This window comes from Coturnix japonica, chromosome 3, assembly GCF_001577835.2.
Source record: "Coturnix japonica isolate 7356 chromosome 3, Coturnix japonica 2.1, whole genome shotgun sequence".
NCBI lineage: Eukaryota > Metazoa > Chordata > Aves > Galliformes > Phasianidae > Coturnix > Coturnix japonica.
The window spans coordinates 8,591,015-8,609,096 of NC_029518.1; the positions used below are offsets into that span (position 1 = coordinate 8,591,015).

Genomic DNA, 18,082 nt, shown 5'->3' on the forward strand with positions numbered 1-18,082 from the left:
TCTAGGGCTATAAGTAATAATAATAATAATAATAAAAATAATTTCTAGTGGACTGTTCTTCAATACAATTTCATAGTACTAATCATTTGGTAGTAGGTCTGGATACTTAAAATATGTTATAGGTGTTTTACAAAGCTGCAAGAAGGCATGTATTTATAAAGAAGACTTAAATCAGCCTCAGAATTCTATGATTATTAAGCTAAAACATTGCTATAAATAATTTTGGGGTTTTTTTTTTCCCCCATTTAATCTATCAGTCATTAATATGAAATTATGTCCATATTTATTTCATTAGACAAGAAAGTTTATGAGCAGAAACTTTGTTAGGGATTGCTGAGAACCTCTGAAATGTTACAGTCAATACACAAGCCCCAATCCAGATCTTTTCTCTTTCAGAAGTACATGCAAGCAAGCATCTACACACACACACACCTCATTCACTCTTTTTCCTTCTCATTTTGTGGTCCCATGCTCTTTCGTACAGCTGTGATGATCAGTCCAGGAGTCAATATTAGCCCTGCAGGCTAGATGCCTACTCAAGAAGGCAGGAAAGCCTTTTCTTTGTAGGGGGGTAAACAGTGCAACATGGTTGTATTGATGTGGGTTATTTTTTTGTTCATAAATTTGTTTTGTGGGATTTTTTTTTTTTCAAGTACTGTTCACTGGAAAATGTATTTGGAAAGAAATGAAACTCATAATGATGTTCTGTTGAAACAAGTGCTGCTTGGGTTACTGAAAACCAGAGGGAAAATAACAATATAAAAATCTTCATCGCTTAAGAGCAGTAAGCAAAAATTATATATAATTGGACAGTTGTGAATCAATGAGACTGTGTGCTCTTTCACACATCTTGGCAAGAAGTCAGGCTTCCTATGTATGAGAAATCAGGATCAGAACCCTTCTAGATTAAAATAATTTCTTACTTTATGTGTTCTAGGGTGGGATGAGATAACTTTGATCTTTACATTTGAAACGTATTCCATTTCGGTACTGAAGCTTTTCTGAAATATGATGTAAAAAGCTTGGCTCTTTTTCAAGAAGATTAACACTTAAAATTTAACTTCTATTTCATAAATATATTAAGAGAATAAAATACTGGAAATGACCAGGTTTTGATGTCACATATTCTGCGGTCACTTCAGTGCACTGCCTGAATTACAGCTGTTCCAGTTTTTTACTTTTATAGAATCATAGAATGGCCTGGGTTGAAAAGGACCACAATGATCATGTAGTTTCAACCCCCCTGCTATCTGCAGGGTCGCCAACCACCAGACCAGGCTCCCTAGAGCCACATCCAGCCTGGCTTGTAATTTTGTATTATATTGTGGATTTCTGTTTCTATGTCCTCTGCTTTTCATTCTCTGATTCTACTTTTTTTGCATATATCCCTTCAATACCATCAGTGTTTCCCAGATCTTGTAAAAAACGATCCTCTAGTGATGCTGATTCTTGAATTTGATGGTTATGACATTGCAGCTGTGACTTTAATTAAAGTTTATTTTTATCCGATTGTTCTGCTTGGGTGGTTTTGTTTGTTTATTTCTTTTCCTTTTATTATTTTCATTATGAGTGTTGTATTGCTTATATGCTTAATGTTTTTTACATGTTTTATACTAGTGAAGTATCTGCAATAGAAGCATAAGCCAAGATCAGTAGTTTCTAGGTCTGTATTTAGGAAACTGTAGAAAAGTACTGTGAAGGAAGTAGGTAATGCAAAAGGTGTTTGGAAAGACTCCCATGCTTGAAGTGTGTTCTTTGACATACTTTTTTTATTTTTTTTTTTTTTTTTTCCTGAATTGAAATGCAGGCTTCTGTAGTGGAGAAGTCAGGTGCAACAGCTTTATTTTCAAGCTGTGGGGATTCCATTACAATAAGAATCAAAGGAAATCTTTTCTTTGAAGGACTGTAGAAGGGGAATTACTGATAAGAGAGTGTCCTGGAGATAAGAAATTAAATAGTCATGATGATCTCTAATGAATCTAATAAACGAGAGAAAAATCTTGAGTTATTTTATGTGATGGCAAAAAAGCAATAGCCCTTCTGTTTAAAGAAGATGACAGCAGCAGGTAACTTGTGGAAAGAGGATATTGCACCAACATCAATGCCAGTGACCATGGAGAGAAGGAAGAAATTATGTATGTTAGTAGATTTGTCTAGACTGTAACTGACAGAGACTTAGAGAAAACTTTTGGAAGAAATAGGGAATTTCTACTTCTTCCTATCCTGAAGAACAACAGATCTCTTCCTCATAGCTATTGCAAATGACTTTTACTCAAGCTTTAATCTGAAATCTAAAAGTAAGTTATTTCAGTCATGCTTAGGTTCACTTTTGTTCTGTACACCAAGTGCTTCTTCATTTTAAGATGTGAATGTCCATATGTAAGTTCAAATAGGACATCAGGATATTGGACTATCTGAACCTCTAAGGGATGAACAACAGAGCAAAAAAACATCTAGAGCAAGTTGTTGAGTATTGCTCAATGAAATATTATAATTTTGTAGAGAATTAAAAGGTTTGAAGCTGAAAGTTTTCCAATCAATATGATTGAAGGTTAAAATCCATGAAAACAGCTATTTAACAAATACCCTCCAGCCCACTGAGCCTGAGAGTATTTAATTTCATGTGTGTAATTTATCAAACATGAGCATGCAGCCTTTTTACAAGTCATAGAAAATAATACAGTCCTGTCTTAGAAAGCAAGGTCTAATCATGCAGTTTTTGTCAGTGTTAAAAAGTGGCATTCACAAATGTTTATGTCTGCTATACATTCACAAACCACAGGGCATACTTCTAAAACTAAAAGGGCACAATGCAGCTTCCTTTCTTTTCTACTCACCAGCAATCTCTGTGCTTGATGCATTTTTCTTCTTTCTTGAGCTCATTTGTTTTGTTTGTGATCTAGAATAGAAAATTAAGGTGAGGTAGTATATATATATTTTCCAATTCATTTCTCTTCTGTAGGTCTAGATAAGGTTTGTTCTTCTCATTGTTTGTTTTCCAAGAACTGCTTCAAACTGAAAAATAGGCCTGTCATCTCTAGTAACATCATCTATAAGGAAAAGGAAGGTATTGATAAGAAATATACTCTTACTTATTTCTTCACCACCTCTGCGGAGGTGAAAGGGAGGCCTGGAGGAAAATATTTTCATTTTTCCAGTGTAACAATTTACAGTGCAAATGATTGCAGGCAGGAGTCTTATCCATAGGAATACAAAAATGAACAGGACTGCAGAATGTCATCCTGGTCACAAAAGAGTATCAATTATATTTGAATAGTTTTAGAAAGACTTATGTCTAAGATGTTCCGAAATAATTCTATCAATGGAGATTTTGCCATCTTCTAGACAATCTTTTATGCCAGTTCCCTCTCCTTACTGTGGAGGCTTTCATAATATCTACCCTGAATCTTAATTGCTGCAATATAGCATATTTCTTTTTGTCATATCTGTTATCATTATTGAGAACAAGTTATTTCCTTATTCTTTTGAAACCACCTTTTATGTATTTGAATGCCATTATTGTGTTCCCTCTCAGTTGTCTCCTCTTCAGCTCATTCTTTTCAAGCTATAGCACAGCCCATCTTCTCTGGACTCTGGTCATGTTGCTCTCCTCACTGTTCTCTCAATTGGCTCATGTCTTCCTGGAGTGAGATATCCAAAATTGTTCCTGGTATTCCTGCTGAGGTTTTATTAATGCTGAGCTGAGGGAAAGAATTACTTCATATTTTTGCAGCCTATGCTTGTGTTTGCACGTTCCAATCTGCTGTGAGCAGATGCCAACTCACAGCGTCACCCTGAGCTATGTTCAAGCATGGAGGCATTCACTAAAACCAGGCACTAAAAAGTAAACAAGTACTGATTGTTTTACCCTCCCAGATATCTATTAGGTAAAATAAAAGATCAGGATTTATCAAATATTTATTGATTGAAAATGTACAGGGTCTTCATCTTGAAGAGAAATACATTTATTGTTTACCACAACAAGGTGCCAATGATAAGAATTTAGTAGTTTAGGAGTGTTCTTGTGCTATGCACCAACCACTGGGAATTTCATCCTTTTATGATGAGGATAATGTTCAAGCTTCTGTTAAAGTGCTGGGTTTTCTCAGTCCTTATATTTATATTCATATGGGTCAGAAAAATCATTAATGAAGCTTATGAATTTATGGCTAGACGTTTCTGTGATATCTGCTGATCTTCTTGTTGTAACCAAGAACCTTAGTGGTGAAGGGATCAGATTAGATATTCTAAATAAATTAAAAATAAATAAATAAAAACCTAACTGTTGTTTACTGAGTGGGTCTGTATTGAATAGTAGTGCAGGAATTCCCTGCTGCTACTTATTTCTGCATTCAGCATTTTCCAACTCATAACAGTACTGCAAAGGAGGAAGCAAACATCTTCAAATGCTTAACTAGAATTTTCTTTCTGAAAAGCTAATCTTGTGAATCTGCTTATCTCTAAGTTTCTTCAGTGGAAGAAAGCCTTTACTGTATTGCTTACACATTATAAATGTACTTTGAAGGGAAGAGGGGAAAAAAAAAAAAAAAGGAAAACAGTAACTAATGATATATTTTACATACCAAAACAAAACAAAAACCGGAACATTTTCATATAGTAGATTGCATAATTTGAAGCCCTCCTTCACTGGAGAAGTAACTTTAGAAGTTATAAATATTGTAAGCTGTTTCCCCTCTGTTCAATAGCTCATTATCAGTTAAGTATAATTATATTATGCCATATATAGATCCAGTTTTCTGGAAGAACTCCACAAGAAGGAAATGTAGTTGGAGGATGTACAGTATATCTAATGGATATTTGTTTTAATGGCATAAACATTGTTCTAAATCTCTTTGCATTAATGATAAATTGATCGTTAGTATGAAGTAGGTGAGAATAAAGAATAGTTTCTAATAAGTCATAGCTCACATTGATTTTGTTGGAATGTTTTTAGCACTGAGACTGTGTGCAGGTCCTTGTCTCGTGTCAGTTCCATTCAGGTCATTGGCTAAAACCACCCAACATCCTGCCCTTCAACTCTCATTTTGTGGCTTCTACCAGAGCATACATATCAGAGCCTGAAAGAAGGCAGCACCATGTAGTGTATGCTCTAATTCATGAACCTCTTATGTGACTGCATGTCTAGTGGGAAATTTCTCTTAGCCATTGTCTTGTACAACACAAGTAAAAATGCTGCAGTGGTAAAGCAAGAAACAGGGATCCTGGTCCCAAGCTTTTTGTTAGGTTATAGGACAAAAGGCATGTTACGTCACCTTTTCATGTCACCAAATGTAGATCATATGTCCTGTGAACTTACCCCATGCACAGAGTGTATCTGCATTAGGTTTTTGACAGAGAGGGTTTATGTAAAGTGATATAGGTAGTGTGTCCCCATGTCACACTGAGCTTTGCCACCAATATTTTTAGTTTAAATGTAGCAACACTGATTCACATTTCTCATAAAAAAGATTATATTTTCATTAAAGCTAGCTTACAGGAGCCACGTAAGCATACTCAATAACAAGCATTGTAAGCATATATATAAACATTTAACCTTCCTTCAGTACTTCAGTAGGAACTGAGTGAGGATGAGGTGAAGGCTTGTAGAGTATTATTCAGAGTAGGAGTTTTATGGAGTAAAGTGCAGTGATTTTTCAGCTATAGCAATTATCTGGTTTTGAGTTTAGAAACAGTTCTGAAAAGCAATTGGGAGGAAATGTGTTCAGTCCCAGCTAAAAAATAAATAAATAGTGATGAAAGGAAGTGTCATTTTCAAAATAAAATATATTTTTAAATGTGATGCATTAATTTTTCTAATATGTATTCTTTATATCAGTACAAATAATTTGAGATCTTTTCATGTTATAAATGGAAAAAAGTTTCACCAGAAGTTCTTTCTTGCTCTACTCAATGCTTTGCAAAGCACTTTGATATTTCTGCATGAGAAAGACTATTAGCAAGCTTTTTTAAACAAAGCAGCCACAAATCAGTAGCGTGTGCAGTACAAACTCCACTAACAAAACAACACTGCTGCAAGAGGCAGGGGTATGGAAAAACCGTGATAATTCATATTATGTGATTGTCTTCCTCCAGTGCATGGCATAATTCTGATTAAAATTACTGGCAGTGCTCAGTGTGCATCAAAGAAAAAACAGCTCCAGGAACTGACATCCTGTTAAATCTGGAAGAGCTATTATAGGATAGTGGTTCAATGTGGTGGTTTTTGAAGACTTCCTAATGAAAAGCCAGTATGTATTATGCCCCTAAGCTTTTCTGGGCAATAATGCTGAAATATGTAAGCAAAAATGGCCAGCAATACACCCGTATTTTATACTGAAATTTATAATAGTTTTTGCATGTGTAAAGATTTAACAAATCTGTTTTGGACCTTTTTGTCCTTCTCAGAAACAAAATGAGATCTAAGAATGCTGAAAGAAAGCTGCTGGCTTTCTGAGCCTTTAAAAATATGTATGCATCATGTACTTTTTTTCTGATTGCACCTTTTATTATGCACTGAAACAAGCAGGCAAAATTAGGCAAGTTTTGATAGAGCCATAAAGTGTCTGCTGAGAAGCCTTGCATTTTCTTTCCTTCCATAACCTGGTTTTGAAAGATAAGTTGGTTGTGACTCTTCATTTTAATGATATAACAGTCGCCTTGTCTTATCTAAGAAATTCATTAAAAAACAAGACATGGACATGAGTTAAATGATTTTTTGTTTCTCTTCTCTTTGCAGTAGCAAGTATTACTTGCATATATGCTAAGGAGAACAGATTTGGTCCTATAAAGCCAACTTACAGTGATCATCCTTTCCCATGCAACTTGTCCCCTTAAGCAAAGATGATCGAATATACACAGGATTCCCATTTATCTATCTGTAAGAACCGAGGAAGGCCCACGCATCTATAATTATTCCAAACATTGGCATTTATTATGAAGTGATCTCCAAGTGCTTTAAACACAGTATTGGCTCTAATTCCACACTGAACGTTCATTAGAGCTTCATAGTTACAAGCTCATACGTGCAGAAGACTTAATCCTGCAATGCACTGTTTAATAATGCTTGAAGATGAAAGCAGCTGAAACCTTTCAGCATTGGTGGTAAGGATATAATTCTGCCAAGCCTTACTCAAGCAAATAATCTTTATCCTTATGACTGATAACATTGACTTGGCTTATCAATTAGCTATGAAGTGGATAATGGCTTGTGGTGATCTGGCCAAGGCTGCCCCAAGTCTCTGACAGAAGCAGCTATAGGACTTCCATCTAATCCATACTATCAAAGGGTAAAGAAGGATGTTACAGGTATATATAACACATCATCTGATAGCCAAGCAATATATCATTACAGCACTACATAATATTATGGGACCACTGGATGCGAAATGTACTGTGGCAGTACTATGTGGGTACCTGCCTTTATTTCAATACTTCAACCAAATTATCTGTATTTTCTCCATTAAAATCACCTATCGTTGTCATTAGGAAAAGAACAGGACGTGTATCACTGGATATTCTCCCTCATTAAGTTAATTATCTTTGGCTTGTATAACAGCTTAATTTTTCTTGTGCTACCAATAGTCCCACTCAAAGAAGTGCAACATGAAGGGTTTTATCTGTGTTACTGATTGGCTAGGAAGGGAGGTGTTTAGGACTGTTGGAGCTTCTCTGGTGACTATTTATTTAGATTGGGGAAAAAAAAAAAAGAAATCAGTATTACTTGGGGAAAAAAAAAATAAAAGCTAGAACTTTCATTTAACATTACAAAAGAGGGCATTGCTTAATCCCTGAAGTAGGAAATTGCTTTTCTTCATGATCCATTGCTTTCATACTGTTTCTGGCTGCTGGTGCTGAAGAAAAGAAAAACTGTGTTCTCCCTCTGTTTTCACTGTATCTATTTTCTTATCCTCTGTGAAAACTTGACTGTTAATTTGTTGTTGAAGTAAATAAAGGGAGGAGGGAGCTTGGGCTATTTTGTCTCAAATGGGCTTCTGAAAATATGGAAGCAAAGCAAAAGTGTATGTGGGAAACAGAAAAAAATGAAATTAAGGACTTGAAACAGTAAATCAAAGCTGAAGACATATGTGGTTTTTCTGTTCTTCGGATTGCTGGCATAAGCTCATACCTAAACTCGGCAGTGGGCTTCCAGAAGATGAATGTAACTAAAGAGTGTCTTTCCTTGTATTCTGACCTCATATGTACATAGAGAGACAGAAAGCGATAATAGAAACAAAAGGCATAGCTGGCTGGAAATTACACTATCTTGTTTCACTTTTCTTAGAACTCCACTTTTTTGGTGGTTTTTTTTGTTTTTTTTTTCTTTTGTTTTTTTCCTCTTGTGTGTGTGTGTGTGTTAAAGTACCTATTGTTTTAATCACTTCTAATGTGAAATGCTAATAGACTGTAACTAAGGAATGATAATTTAACTTCAGAAGTTACAGTGTTTAGTTAGTGATTTTCTGACATTGTCATGACAGGTCACAGAGTGCATTTTAAAGTAATTAAAACTTAGCAGTTGTGGTTTATATTTTTCCCTTTGTAACAGCAGAAGTTGTGTTTTCCTCTACTAACAGTGATTCCTGTTTCTTATAATTACCTATTTTTTTTTTTACTTATTTTATCCATTTAGTCCTGTAAGTTAATCAAAGGTTATGCTAGCAAAATAGCAATTTGAAAATAATTATCTTAGTGAGTTTCTGATACAACAAAAATGGAACATGTAGGTTTTATTTTGAGGCTTTGCTTGTGCTAGCTAGATGAGAAAAATAACAAGACCACACCATATGCCCAATAAAAGCTTCATTAGAAGGACATTAGCAGAGTAATCCAGGTTAGTCTGTGGTTTATTTTATTTAGGATGTAATAAGCTAAGTTCATTAGTTTGCAGACTTAATACTTTCTACTGTACCTCAAAGCAACCAGTAACAATTCCACTGAGATTCCACAGATCTCACTGACACCTGTCAAGATAAACACGTGGCTCTCTGGGGGAATCATCTTGGCAACATAACTGAGAAAATCTGGAAGAAAGTAAGTCTTCCACACACAAAAGAGTGTCACACGTTGTAAACTTTATTAATGATTTTTCACATGCCTCTGAGGTCATATATCTCTCTTTAAAGCGGGAGGAAAAAAAAAGTCAAATCAATCTCTGAAGAATAAATATTTTGGAATGTACAATACCGTGTTTGGAATGTATTTTAAAGAACTTGAAGGATATAGTATAATTATACAATTTGAATTGAGCCTCGGAAAGGCTGTCTAAGACCAGCAATTGAATTCTGCATTCCCTCAGGGCTAATATATTAGATTACAAGGATTATTGTAGTGACAGTATTTTTGCCACTGCATTTAAGATTGTCAGCATTTCCATTTTAAACCTGCATGTTCAGAGGTTCATAACTCAGCTATAGACATTTGCTTGGCACTACAAACACAGTTTCTGCAGAACAGTGATGCATTTTCTTTGAAACAAACAAACAAAAGGCTTAAAACTAAATGACTATTTGGACATTTTGAAGTTATGAATGCCAAAAGTTAATGTTGTCCTCTTACTATTCTGCTTTAAACTGTGGTTGTTTCTACATCTGATGTGTATCAGTACAGCTGTCTGGGATCTGAAGCAGCATGTTGATGAGTGGACAGAATGATAGCAAGATGTTCCTTACCATTTTCTTTCTCCGTTAAAATTGTGACAGGACATGTTTAGGTCATGCAGTGGGTGGGACTCCACTGTATGTTGTCTTCTCTTCCAAGAACTAGAAGGATAGGGGAAACAATCATGAATCGGGATGGGAGACACCTTAGAAATCATGTCAGGAAAATATGCTTAAGAATGTATTCACAGAATTATACAATGTGTTGAGTTGGAAAGGATCTCACAGATCATCCAGTTGAAGCCCCTGCTTTGAGCAGGGTCACCTCCCACTGGATCAGGCTGCCTGGCCTTGAAAGCCTCCAGATAGGACGTCCACAGCTTCTCTGAGCTTGGTTCAGTATCTAAATATCTTCCAAGTAAACAATTTCTTCCTGATACGCAATCCAGATCTACTCGCTTTTAATTTAAAAGTCTTAAGCCTTTTTGTATCACTGTACACCTACCCTGATAAAGTGTTCCTCTCCAGCTCTCCTGCAGGCTCCCCTTAAGTACTGGAAAGTCACAATAAGGTCTCCTTGCAGCTTTCTCTTCTTCAGGCTAACAATCCCAGCTTTCTCAGCCTTTCTTCCTAGAGGAGATGCTCTAGCCCTGTGATCATCCCTGTGCCTCTCCTCTGGGCCTTCTGTAATAAGACCATGTCTCCTGACTGTTCTTAGCTTTAGGCATTCCATCATTTAAGTCTCTCTCTGGTACCTGTGGGCTTCCCACCAAAGAAAAGACAATCAGCTTTCTATTGCAAGCTCTTCAAATTCAATTTCCCATCTTAGGGCCATTGCACTAGGATTTTAGTTTTAGCTTGGTCCTGATATGGCGCATAATATCCCAGCTGTTATCTGAATCGTAACAGGAACTACACAACAACCCAAAACACAGACTTCTCCTATTTATGAAGATCTTTATAAAGAAGTATGCTTCACTTATTCTTTGTAAGCTGTACTGGTCACAGAAGAGTACCACTCTGGATTCTGTTATTGGCATCTACCACTGATCTCATCAAACACCATTGATGACCGATTTACAACATGTTTTAGAGGATTGTTGTTGTTGTTTTCTTTGGTTGTTTGGTTTTTGTTCCTGTCCAGAGTATTATCTGTCTTCCAATTAGCAGCATTTAAGCTGCAGTCGGGGACTTCCCTGTCCTGTAGCAATGCAGTGCCAGTTCCTGTGATAGTACTGCTAGAAATCAAAGAGACTTCTGCAGGTTCTGCAACCATCTAATTACTGATGGATTTAAGTGCTAGTGTGGTAGTCCAGAGAGAATGAGTACAGCCTGCCTTGCTTTATACAGGGCAACGAATCTCTTAAATGCCTCCATGTATATACATGTGGATTTGGCCTTAATTCCTATGGCTTTGTATTGAAATTAAAAGGGGGAACCTAGCCAAAGTGTTAGAAGCCTTTTGCAAATTCAGACCAAAAAAAATTAAAGAAAACGCAAAATTGAATGGCATTACAGCATTGGCAGCCAGCAAAAGACATCTCCAGTAGAATATGAGCCATCCTCCTGACAGCAAGTCAAAGCAGGGCTAATGCAAGCAGCAGTGCATGGACTTGGCAAAGTGCCCTTAAGACTGATGGACCAACCAGGGTGATTTCAAACCAAGAGGGAGCTTCCTTTCAGAGTCAGCTCCATGTTAGAAAATGTCCTCCAACCAGTCCCTTTTCTTCTAAACTGAAAGGATGTGGCTTATGAGTGGTTTCAGTAGGAAGACACAAAATCAGCTTGCTTTTGAGAATAAGGAATAGAAAGAAAGAGGTTATTGCTCTCTTTATTCATGCGGAGTAAAGAAACGTAATATGAAGATTAAAGCCTATTTGGATGGACAGATTTATGGACAGAAAGTAGCTGTGGAGGGACTTATTTATTTACAATACATAGAAAGAAAATACCCTCATTACAAAGAAAGCAAACTAAGTATTTTCATTGACAACTTTTTTTTTTTTTTTTAATATGATATAATTTATCTATGAAAAAGAAAAGATAGAAAAGCTAGATTCTCACCAAATGTTGGGTTTTCTGTGCATTTTATGACTACACAAACACTCCATCTATCTCTCCTAGAATTATGATTTTACTTTCCAAGTTTCCAAGTAGTTCATATGATAAACTGTATTGGCTTCCTTTCGAAAGTAAAAGTTTCTGACCTTTCTCTATATTACATGGGTTTAGGACACAAACTGGCTGTGTTTCTTATTCCCTGGTGACAGGCCTGAATTCTGTATCTTGCAACTCCTTGGCTTTTAACAGCTTTCTGCTGTTTAAAAAAAGAAAATTAACACTTTCAATGGCAAATCCAACATCTGTATTATTGGAAGATCCTGGCTGTAGGTCTTGAAATTTATCGCAGTTTATAACAGTAAATGCTGATAGGTTAAACCTGATAGTTTGCACATTTTCTCCTCTAAGTTACTGTCTGTCAGACATATGAACATAAATTCTTTCCTGCTTAATTGCAATCACAGTTTCTGTAAGTTTTGAAATGAAATGTGATTCCATACATAGCAGCAGAGAAAAGCTATGGTAGGAAAAGACAGGAAATGTGTTAGAGTGTTCATTGAACAGCATTCTCTGTAATACAAACACATATTTCTAGAGCTCTTTTCTATCCAAATCTGCTACACATATTTGAGCTTCAGGAGTTTATGCATAGATGTTGCAGGATAAAGTGTGGGATTTCATCTCTGGCGAGTAGAGATCGGCAAAGAAGTCTGGTTGTATAAGAAGGCACTTAACCTAAAGGAGCCCTGAATTTAACTGACAACTTCTGCTAGCCTAAAGCATGGTCTGCACTGAAGCTTTGCTGGTGTCGCCACGTCGTTTATCTTAACTGATGTAACTACATTGACAAGAATCAGGATGTGGGCGCATAAAGTTGTACCAGCAAGAAACAGCCCATTTTGTTCAGTGAAATAATGTGAATTATACCCGTGGAAGTAGTAATTTTGTTTTTGTAAGTCTTAGTTGGGAGCATTTGGCATTTATAGGATAATGGCATAGCTCAGTAGAAGAAACGAGGAAAAGATGTGTTTTTACAATTAAGGATATTCTTGCTCATAAACCTAGGCAGCTACTGGTATTAATAGAACACTTGGTAGAGATAACTTGATTAAAAGTCACATTTACTATCAATGTGACCTGCATAGGGTAAGTGTTAAATGGGGTTAAAACAACTCCATTAAATTAGCTTCACTGAGCTAAGGTTTGGGCACATTTCCAAAATACTGAAAACTACCGTGTGATCACTGTAGTTTATTGTCACAGCTTATTTGCTGTGCCTATAATAGGACATTTATTTGTTTACACAAACTCCGTTTACTACCTTTCTGTTCCCCTTCTTCCTTCTTGGGATTGAGGCCTTCACAGCCTGATATGGCAGTGCTGACTGTGGTGGATACATAATTCCGTGCCCTTGGGAATTGCAGTCAGATTATTTCAACTTCAACTAGTCCTCAGCTAACAGAGATTCATACTCACTCTTATGTCAGCAGGGGGTAAAAAAGAAAGTATTTTAAAGAAGAGAATGGTGCTTACCATTGGTTTTTGCAATGTTTACTTGCAGATGCTTTCAACTTTTCATTAAAAAGCTTAACTCTGAGTGCTAAGGCTCCCAATTAAGAGTTTTAAATAAAACATGAAAAGACCTGAAGTATCTTACCACTAAGATTTGCTTCAAATTAGAAAGAAGTGCTTACAAAAAAAAAACACACCACAAAACCTAATCAAGAGGGGATTTTATTTTCTCGCATTTCCTTCTTTTGCTTTTCTGTTCCCATCCTTATTTTGTTTTCGTGCACACTTAACTCTTCAACCTCCTTTTCCCTTTCTGTTATCCTTTCCATTTTCAGTGTTCTTGTGCTGTTTTCCACAAATTATTTCTCCCATTTTTCACCCAATTACTGCATTAGATCCTTCGCTTACTTGAAGCTTGGATAGTCCTCTTGTTTCTTTCTGTGGTTCAGAGTGCAGCGCCAGGAAAATGCCAAATGTATTCTCTAATTTTAATGACATTAAAACTAGCACGTATAGGAGTGCATGGCCAGATCCAGAAAAGGATGCCGGCTTAGGTATGTGCCTCCACATTCACATTTTCACCAAGTAACTAAATAAGATGCCTAAGTAGGGTTGTGGAGATTTGCTGCTGAGGACACAAAAGCCAAACAATACATCCATTTAGAGGCCCCTAAATAGCATTTAACATCATGTAACACCTAAAAAAGAAACCAAGGAATTATAGAAACATTAAGGTTGGAAAAGACCATTAAGGTCAATATGTCCAACTGCTAACTCACCCCTACCATTTCTGCTGCTACATCCCCCAGTGCCACATCTCCATGGTTCCTGAACACCTCCAGGAAGGGTGACTCTGCCACCTCCCTGGGCAGCCTTTTCCAATGTATCACCATTCTTCTGGAGAGTATTTTTTTCCAAGTATACAGTCTATTGGATGAAAAGAAAATAGAACTGCTCTAAGTATTATCCAAGCAAAAATCTGAACTAGAATCTTTAGTGGTGGTTATGTGCATGCTCTGCGTAAATAATATGCATTTAATAATGGGAGCGCTTAAACACTTTTTTAAATCTTCATTTAAATATTAGATTTGGTACTTCTGGAGTATGTAAATATTTTATTCACTTGTCCTCGGTATTTAAGTACTTTAGGTAGGCCTCCATGATGAAGGTAAAAACTCAGGCAATAAATGCACCTATGTAAGAGAAGCTGTTGATCACAGCCTGAACCTCTGATTAACCATCAGAGGCAAGCAACAAGTCAGCTGCAGGAGCACAGGTGAAGGTAATTCAGCTGTGCTCCCAGAAGGGGTGGAGGTTGACTCCACGTTTCCTAGATCGCATTTAAGGGCTGACCACCACTAAGGTAGCATCTCTTTCTGGAGATTGCTCCTTTGTGGAGTTTTTGTGGTGAGCCTCAATGTTGGTGAGCATCCATCTTAACTGAGAGCCTCAGCATTGGTGAGTCTTTCCTTAGATGCCCTTTGGCTTTCTATTTACTCTAGAATTACAACTAACCCTTGTATTATTCCAACTATATGACCTAACAAGACAAAGAATACAAAGACCTACAGTTGTATCAACATCAAAGCATGGCATTTTGTTGAACAAGCTAAGCTCAGGTTGGGAGGGATCTGTACAAAGATCCATTGTAAGGCTACAACTAACAGGAACCTGACAGAGGTCCTGCACTGCTTTTCTGAATGCCAAAAAGGAAACTCCCACTGAGCAGTAGCAGAACAGAGCTCATGATGGTGACCTTAAATGAGCCAAGCAGGAGATGGCCTATGGAGGACTTGCCAGCTCAGACTCATTGTGCCAACCGTATTGTTACACAGTTGGCAGTATGGCTTCCTACTGCAAGGAAGTGTATGTCTTTCAAAATATTGGTAGGCTGCCTACTATGATTAGGAACCATCAGTTTACTACTGCACACTACTAAAGCAACCTGTCAACAGTATACCAAGAGTGGTTCCAGAGACTGAAATATTTTGTTTTCTGAGTTGTGTTGATAGAAAGCAGTTGTATTTGTGGATAAGTTTCCTAACGTGTTGCTTGAAGGAACAGGGAATAGACTTTGTGGGCTTGGATTTTAGAGGAGCTGGCAAATCCAGGCTGTGTTTCTTTGAGGAATGATTTGAGAGATTTTATTGTGTTGGATTTTCTTTTTAAACCATGAACTGTTTCGGTGGGGTTTTGTTGTTGGTGGTTGGACGATTTTTTTGGTGTGTTTTTTGTTTGCTCTTTGGAGAGGTGACAGTGCACAGCACTTGCAAGCTGATAGGTTGGAAACGTGAGATTCTCATTTCTTTTGCACAAAGGCTTCACAAAGGCACAGGTGGGAGAAGTCCCTGAGTTTCTTATAAGCTGCCCTTCCGTTTTGCAAGCTGGGTTAGCAGGGCAGATGTGCGTTCGCATGAAGCCTGGGGTGGGTCTGAGTGCTAAGCCTGTGGCTTCAATCGTTTGTCCCCCTGGAGTGCTTCCATCGTTGTATGAAGGGCTTTTACTATCTGCTCCAGAGGCTCTGCTATACTTGCAGAAGGGCGATGTTTCCAGCCTAGAGGTGGAAATCTGCACCCCCTCGGGGCAGGGCGGGGGCTGCAGCCGCTCCCTCGGCTCCGCTCAGGGTTTTGGGGCTCTCGTCGCACCCCAGGGGAACGACCTGGGCTGAGCAGAGCAGGACGAAAAGCTTTTCCTTTCCTACAGCTTTCGCGGCTGAGTAAGGTTCGCAACTTCGGCTCGCATCCGTGCAAATTAGAAAGTACCTCAGCAAACTGCAGCGGTTTGCGTTTGAAATGAATAGCGAAGCGTATTGGGAGAAAGGATAAAAAAGAAAGGCGTTTTCACACCCACCGCTCGCCGTCTCCCTTTCACGCATCCGCACCCATGATCTCATGCCGCCGAAGGCACGGCACGGGATTACGGGAGGCTGGGAGAGGCAGCGTGTGGCTCTCACACCCTGTTGTGCCCAGGTGCGGTACTGCAAGGGCTGCGCTCCTCCGTGCGTTATCGCCCCGCGTGGCGCCGTGGGCTGTGGCGACCCCTCCCGCTAAGTGGGGGCCCCGCAGTCGGGGGGGGGGGGATCAGCACGGGGACGTTTCTAACCCGGCTGGTGGCGGATTAAGGTAGATAAATGAAATAAAATAAACCGAAACACTACAACCTCCATCCCCCGAGCAGAAACTCTTTGTTAGGCTCCATGTGTGTAATTAGTGGAAATCCAAAGCCGCTGCTCGAAAAGACAGGAAACGTCTGATGGGTGAAGTTTAGGCCAATTAAAAGACCCGAAATTGTGCTTTTTTTAAGAAGAAAGCGGGGTTTTTAGACGTTGCCACAGGGGAGCTCTCCTCGTTCCGCGGGGCGGCTGTGAGCCCATAGAGTGCCCGTGTTGAGTCCGCACCTCTCGAGCCGCCTTCTGGCAGCTCCCGAGCGGAGCGCGATTGTGTGGGAGCTGAACTCAGCCTCCCTCCTTTAACATAGGCTCGTCCTCTGCATTGCATCCAGGCTTCAGTGATTTGCTGTTTGGAGACTGCAGATTTGCATAGCCCTGCACTTCGCGAGCGTGGTTATTTTATTTTTTTATATATGTATATTTTTTTTTCCCAGCTTCTTTCATAAGGGTGCACTATTCTCCCTGCAAACATCCTCGGGTATTACTGGCAGTAGTCAGAGCGCTGAGCTTGCCGGAGCAGCCCGCTCATTGTCTGGGTGCGAGTGTGCGTGTGCCTGTGTGTGTGTGTGTGTGCGAGCGGGTGTGCGTGTGCGCGCCGGGAGAGCCCGATCCGAGGGGCTCACCAGTTCGGAGATGAATGGAAGGAAGAGCAGCACTTTGATTTTTCTCCGCTTTCCTGGCGCTGGCTGATGGAGTGGCATCCCCTTTTTTCTTCCTTAGCAGCAATGTGGCACCGTCGGTTACCCCGCGGATTTCTGAGGATGGGGGAACGCTTGGCGCTCTCGTAAACCTTTGCAACTGTGGAGTATTGTTTTAAATGAGCGGCGGCCCCGGGAAAGCTAAAACTAGCGATTGCGTGAGCGCGGGGCTATTCCTCTCTTCCACCTCTTTGCCGAGGCTCTCACCTGCCTGGATTCTCCGCCTCTGACTATGTCTCGGATTGTTTTGGGTAGAAGACGACCCGGAGAAAAGGATCCCCGGCAGCTTTCCCGCAGGGAAGAGATGGCTCTCCTGGTGCCGTGAGCCGACGGCCCCGGCTGCGTGTGTGCGAGCGCTCCCACCCAAAGTTTGCCTCCTTCGCTGCGGCTGCCGCTCCCCCCGAGGCCGCCGCGCACCGAGGATGGGGGGGTTCCTCAGGGGCAGCCCCGAGCCGGGCCCCGCCGGGGGTAGCGGCGGCAGCGCTGGGGGCCGCCTGGCGCTGCTCTGGATAGTCCCGCTCACGCTCAGCGGCCTCCTTGGGGTGGCGTGGGGAGCCTCCAGCCTGGGAGCTCATCACATTCACCATTTCCACGGCAGCAGCAAACATCATTCAGTGCCTATCGCTATCTACAGGTCACCGGCTTCCTTGCGAGGCGGACACGGTGGGTTCGGACACGCCGCTCGGTTCACTGCGGGGCGGGGTGGGCGCCCGGGTCGGGATCGTCCCGCTGCTCCCGCGGAGGTGGGGGAGGGGGGAGCCCGGGGCTGGCGCTGGGTCTTCCCCCGGGGACAGCGGGGTCCCTACGCTGCTCCCCCCGGACTCTCTTCGCCGCCTCCTGCAGCCGCTGTCCCCCGCCGGGAGAGCCCCGGCCCTCGCCCCCCGCTGCCCCCTGCCCCAGCCGGGGGTGCCAGACGAGCGGGGCTGTGTCCTGCGGAGAGGGGCAGGGCAGGGCCAGGCGCTTAGGGACCCGGCGGGCAAAGAGGGGCGGGGAGGGAGCCCGTGCGCTGCTGAAAGCGCCGCGAGGATCGAGTCGTTCCCATTCAT

The 18,082-nt window shown here is 40.2% G+C and overlaps 1 protein-coding gene across 38 annotated transcripts in view; it reads left to right on the forward strand.

Moving 5' to 3' along the window:
- Positions 1 to 18,082, forward strand: part of NRXN1 (neurexin 1) — a 606,274-nt gene that overhangs the window by 338,298 nt on the left and 249,894 nt on the right. For 2 of the 38 annotated variants that reach the window (XM_015856875.2, XM_015856877.2), the window contains exon 1: positions 16,675 to 17,699. The exons of 33 other annotated variants lie outside the window; for them this stretch is intronic. In XM_015856875.2, the coding sequence (XP_015712361.1) occupies positions 17,459 to 17,699 (241 nt within the window). In that variant the 5' untranslated portion in view covers positions 16,675 to 17,458. Of the gene's footprint in view, positions 1 to 16,667; positions 17,700 to 18,082 lie in introns of those variants that run through there. 3 more of the 38 variants (XM_032443913.1, XM_032443912.1, XM_015856874.2) reach the window with 3 other exon arrangements.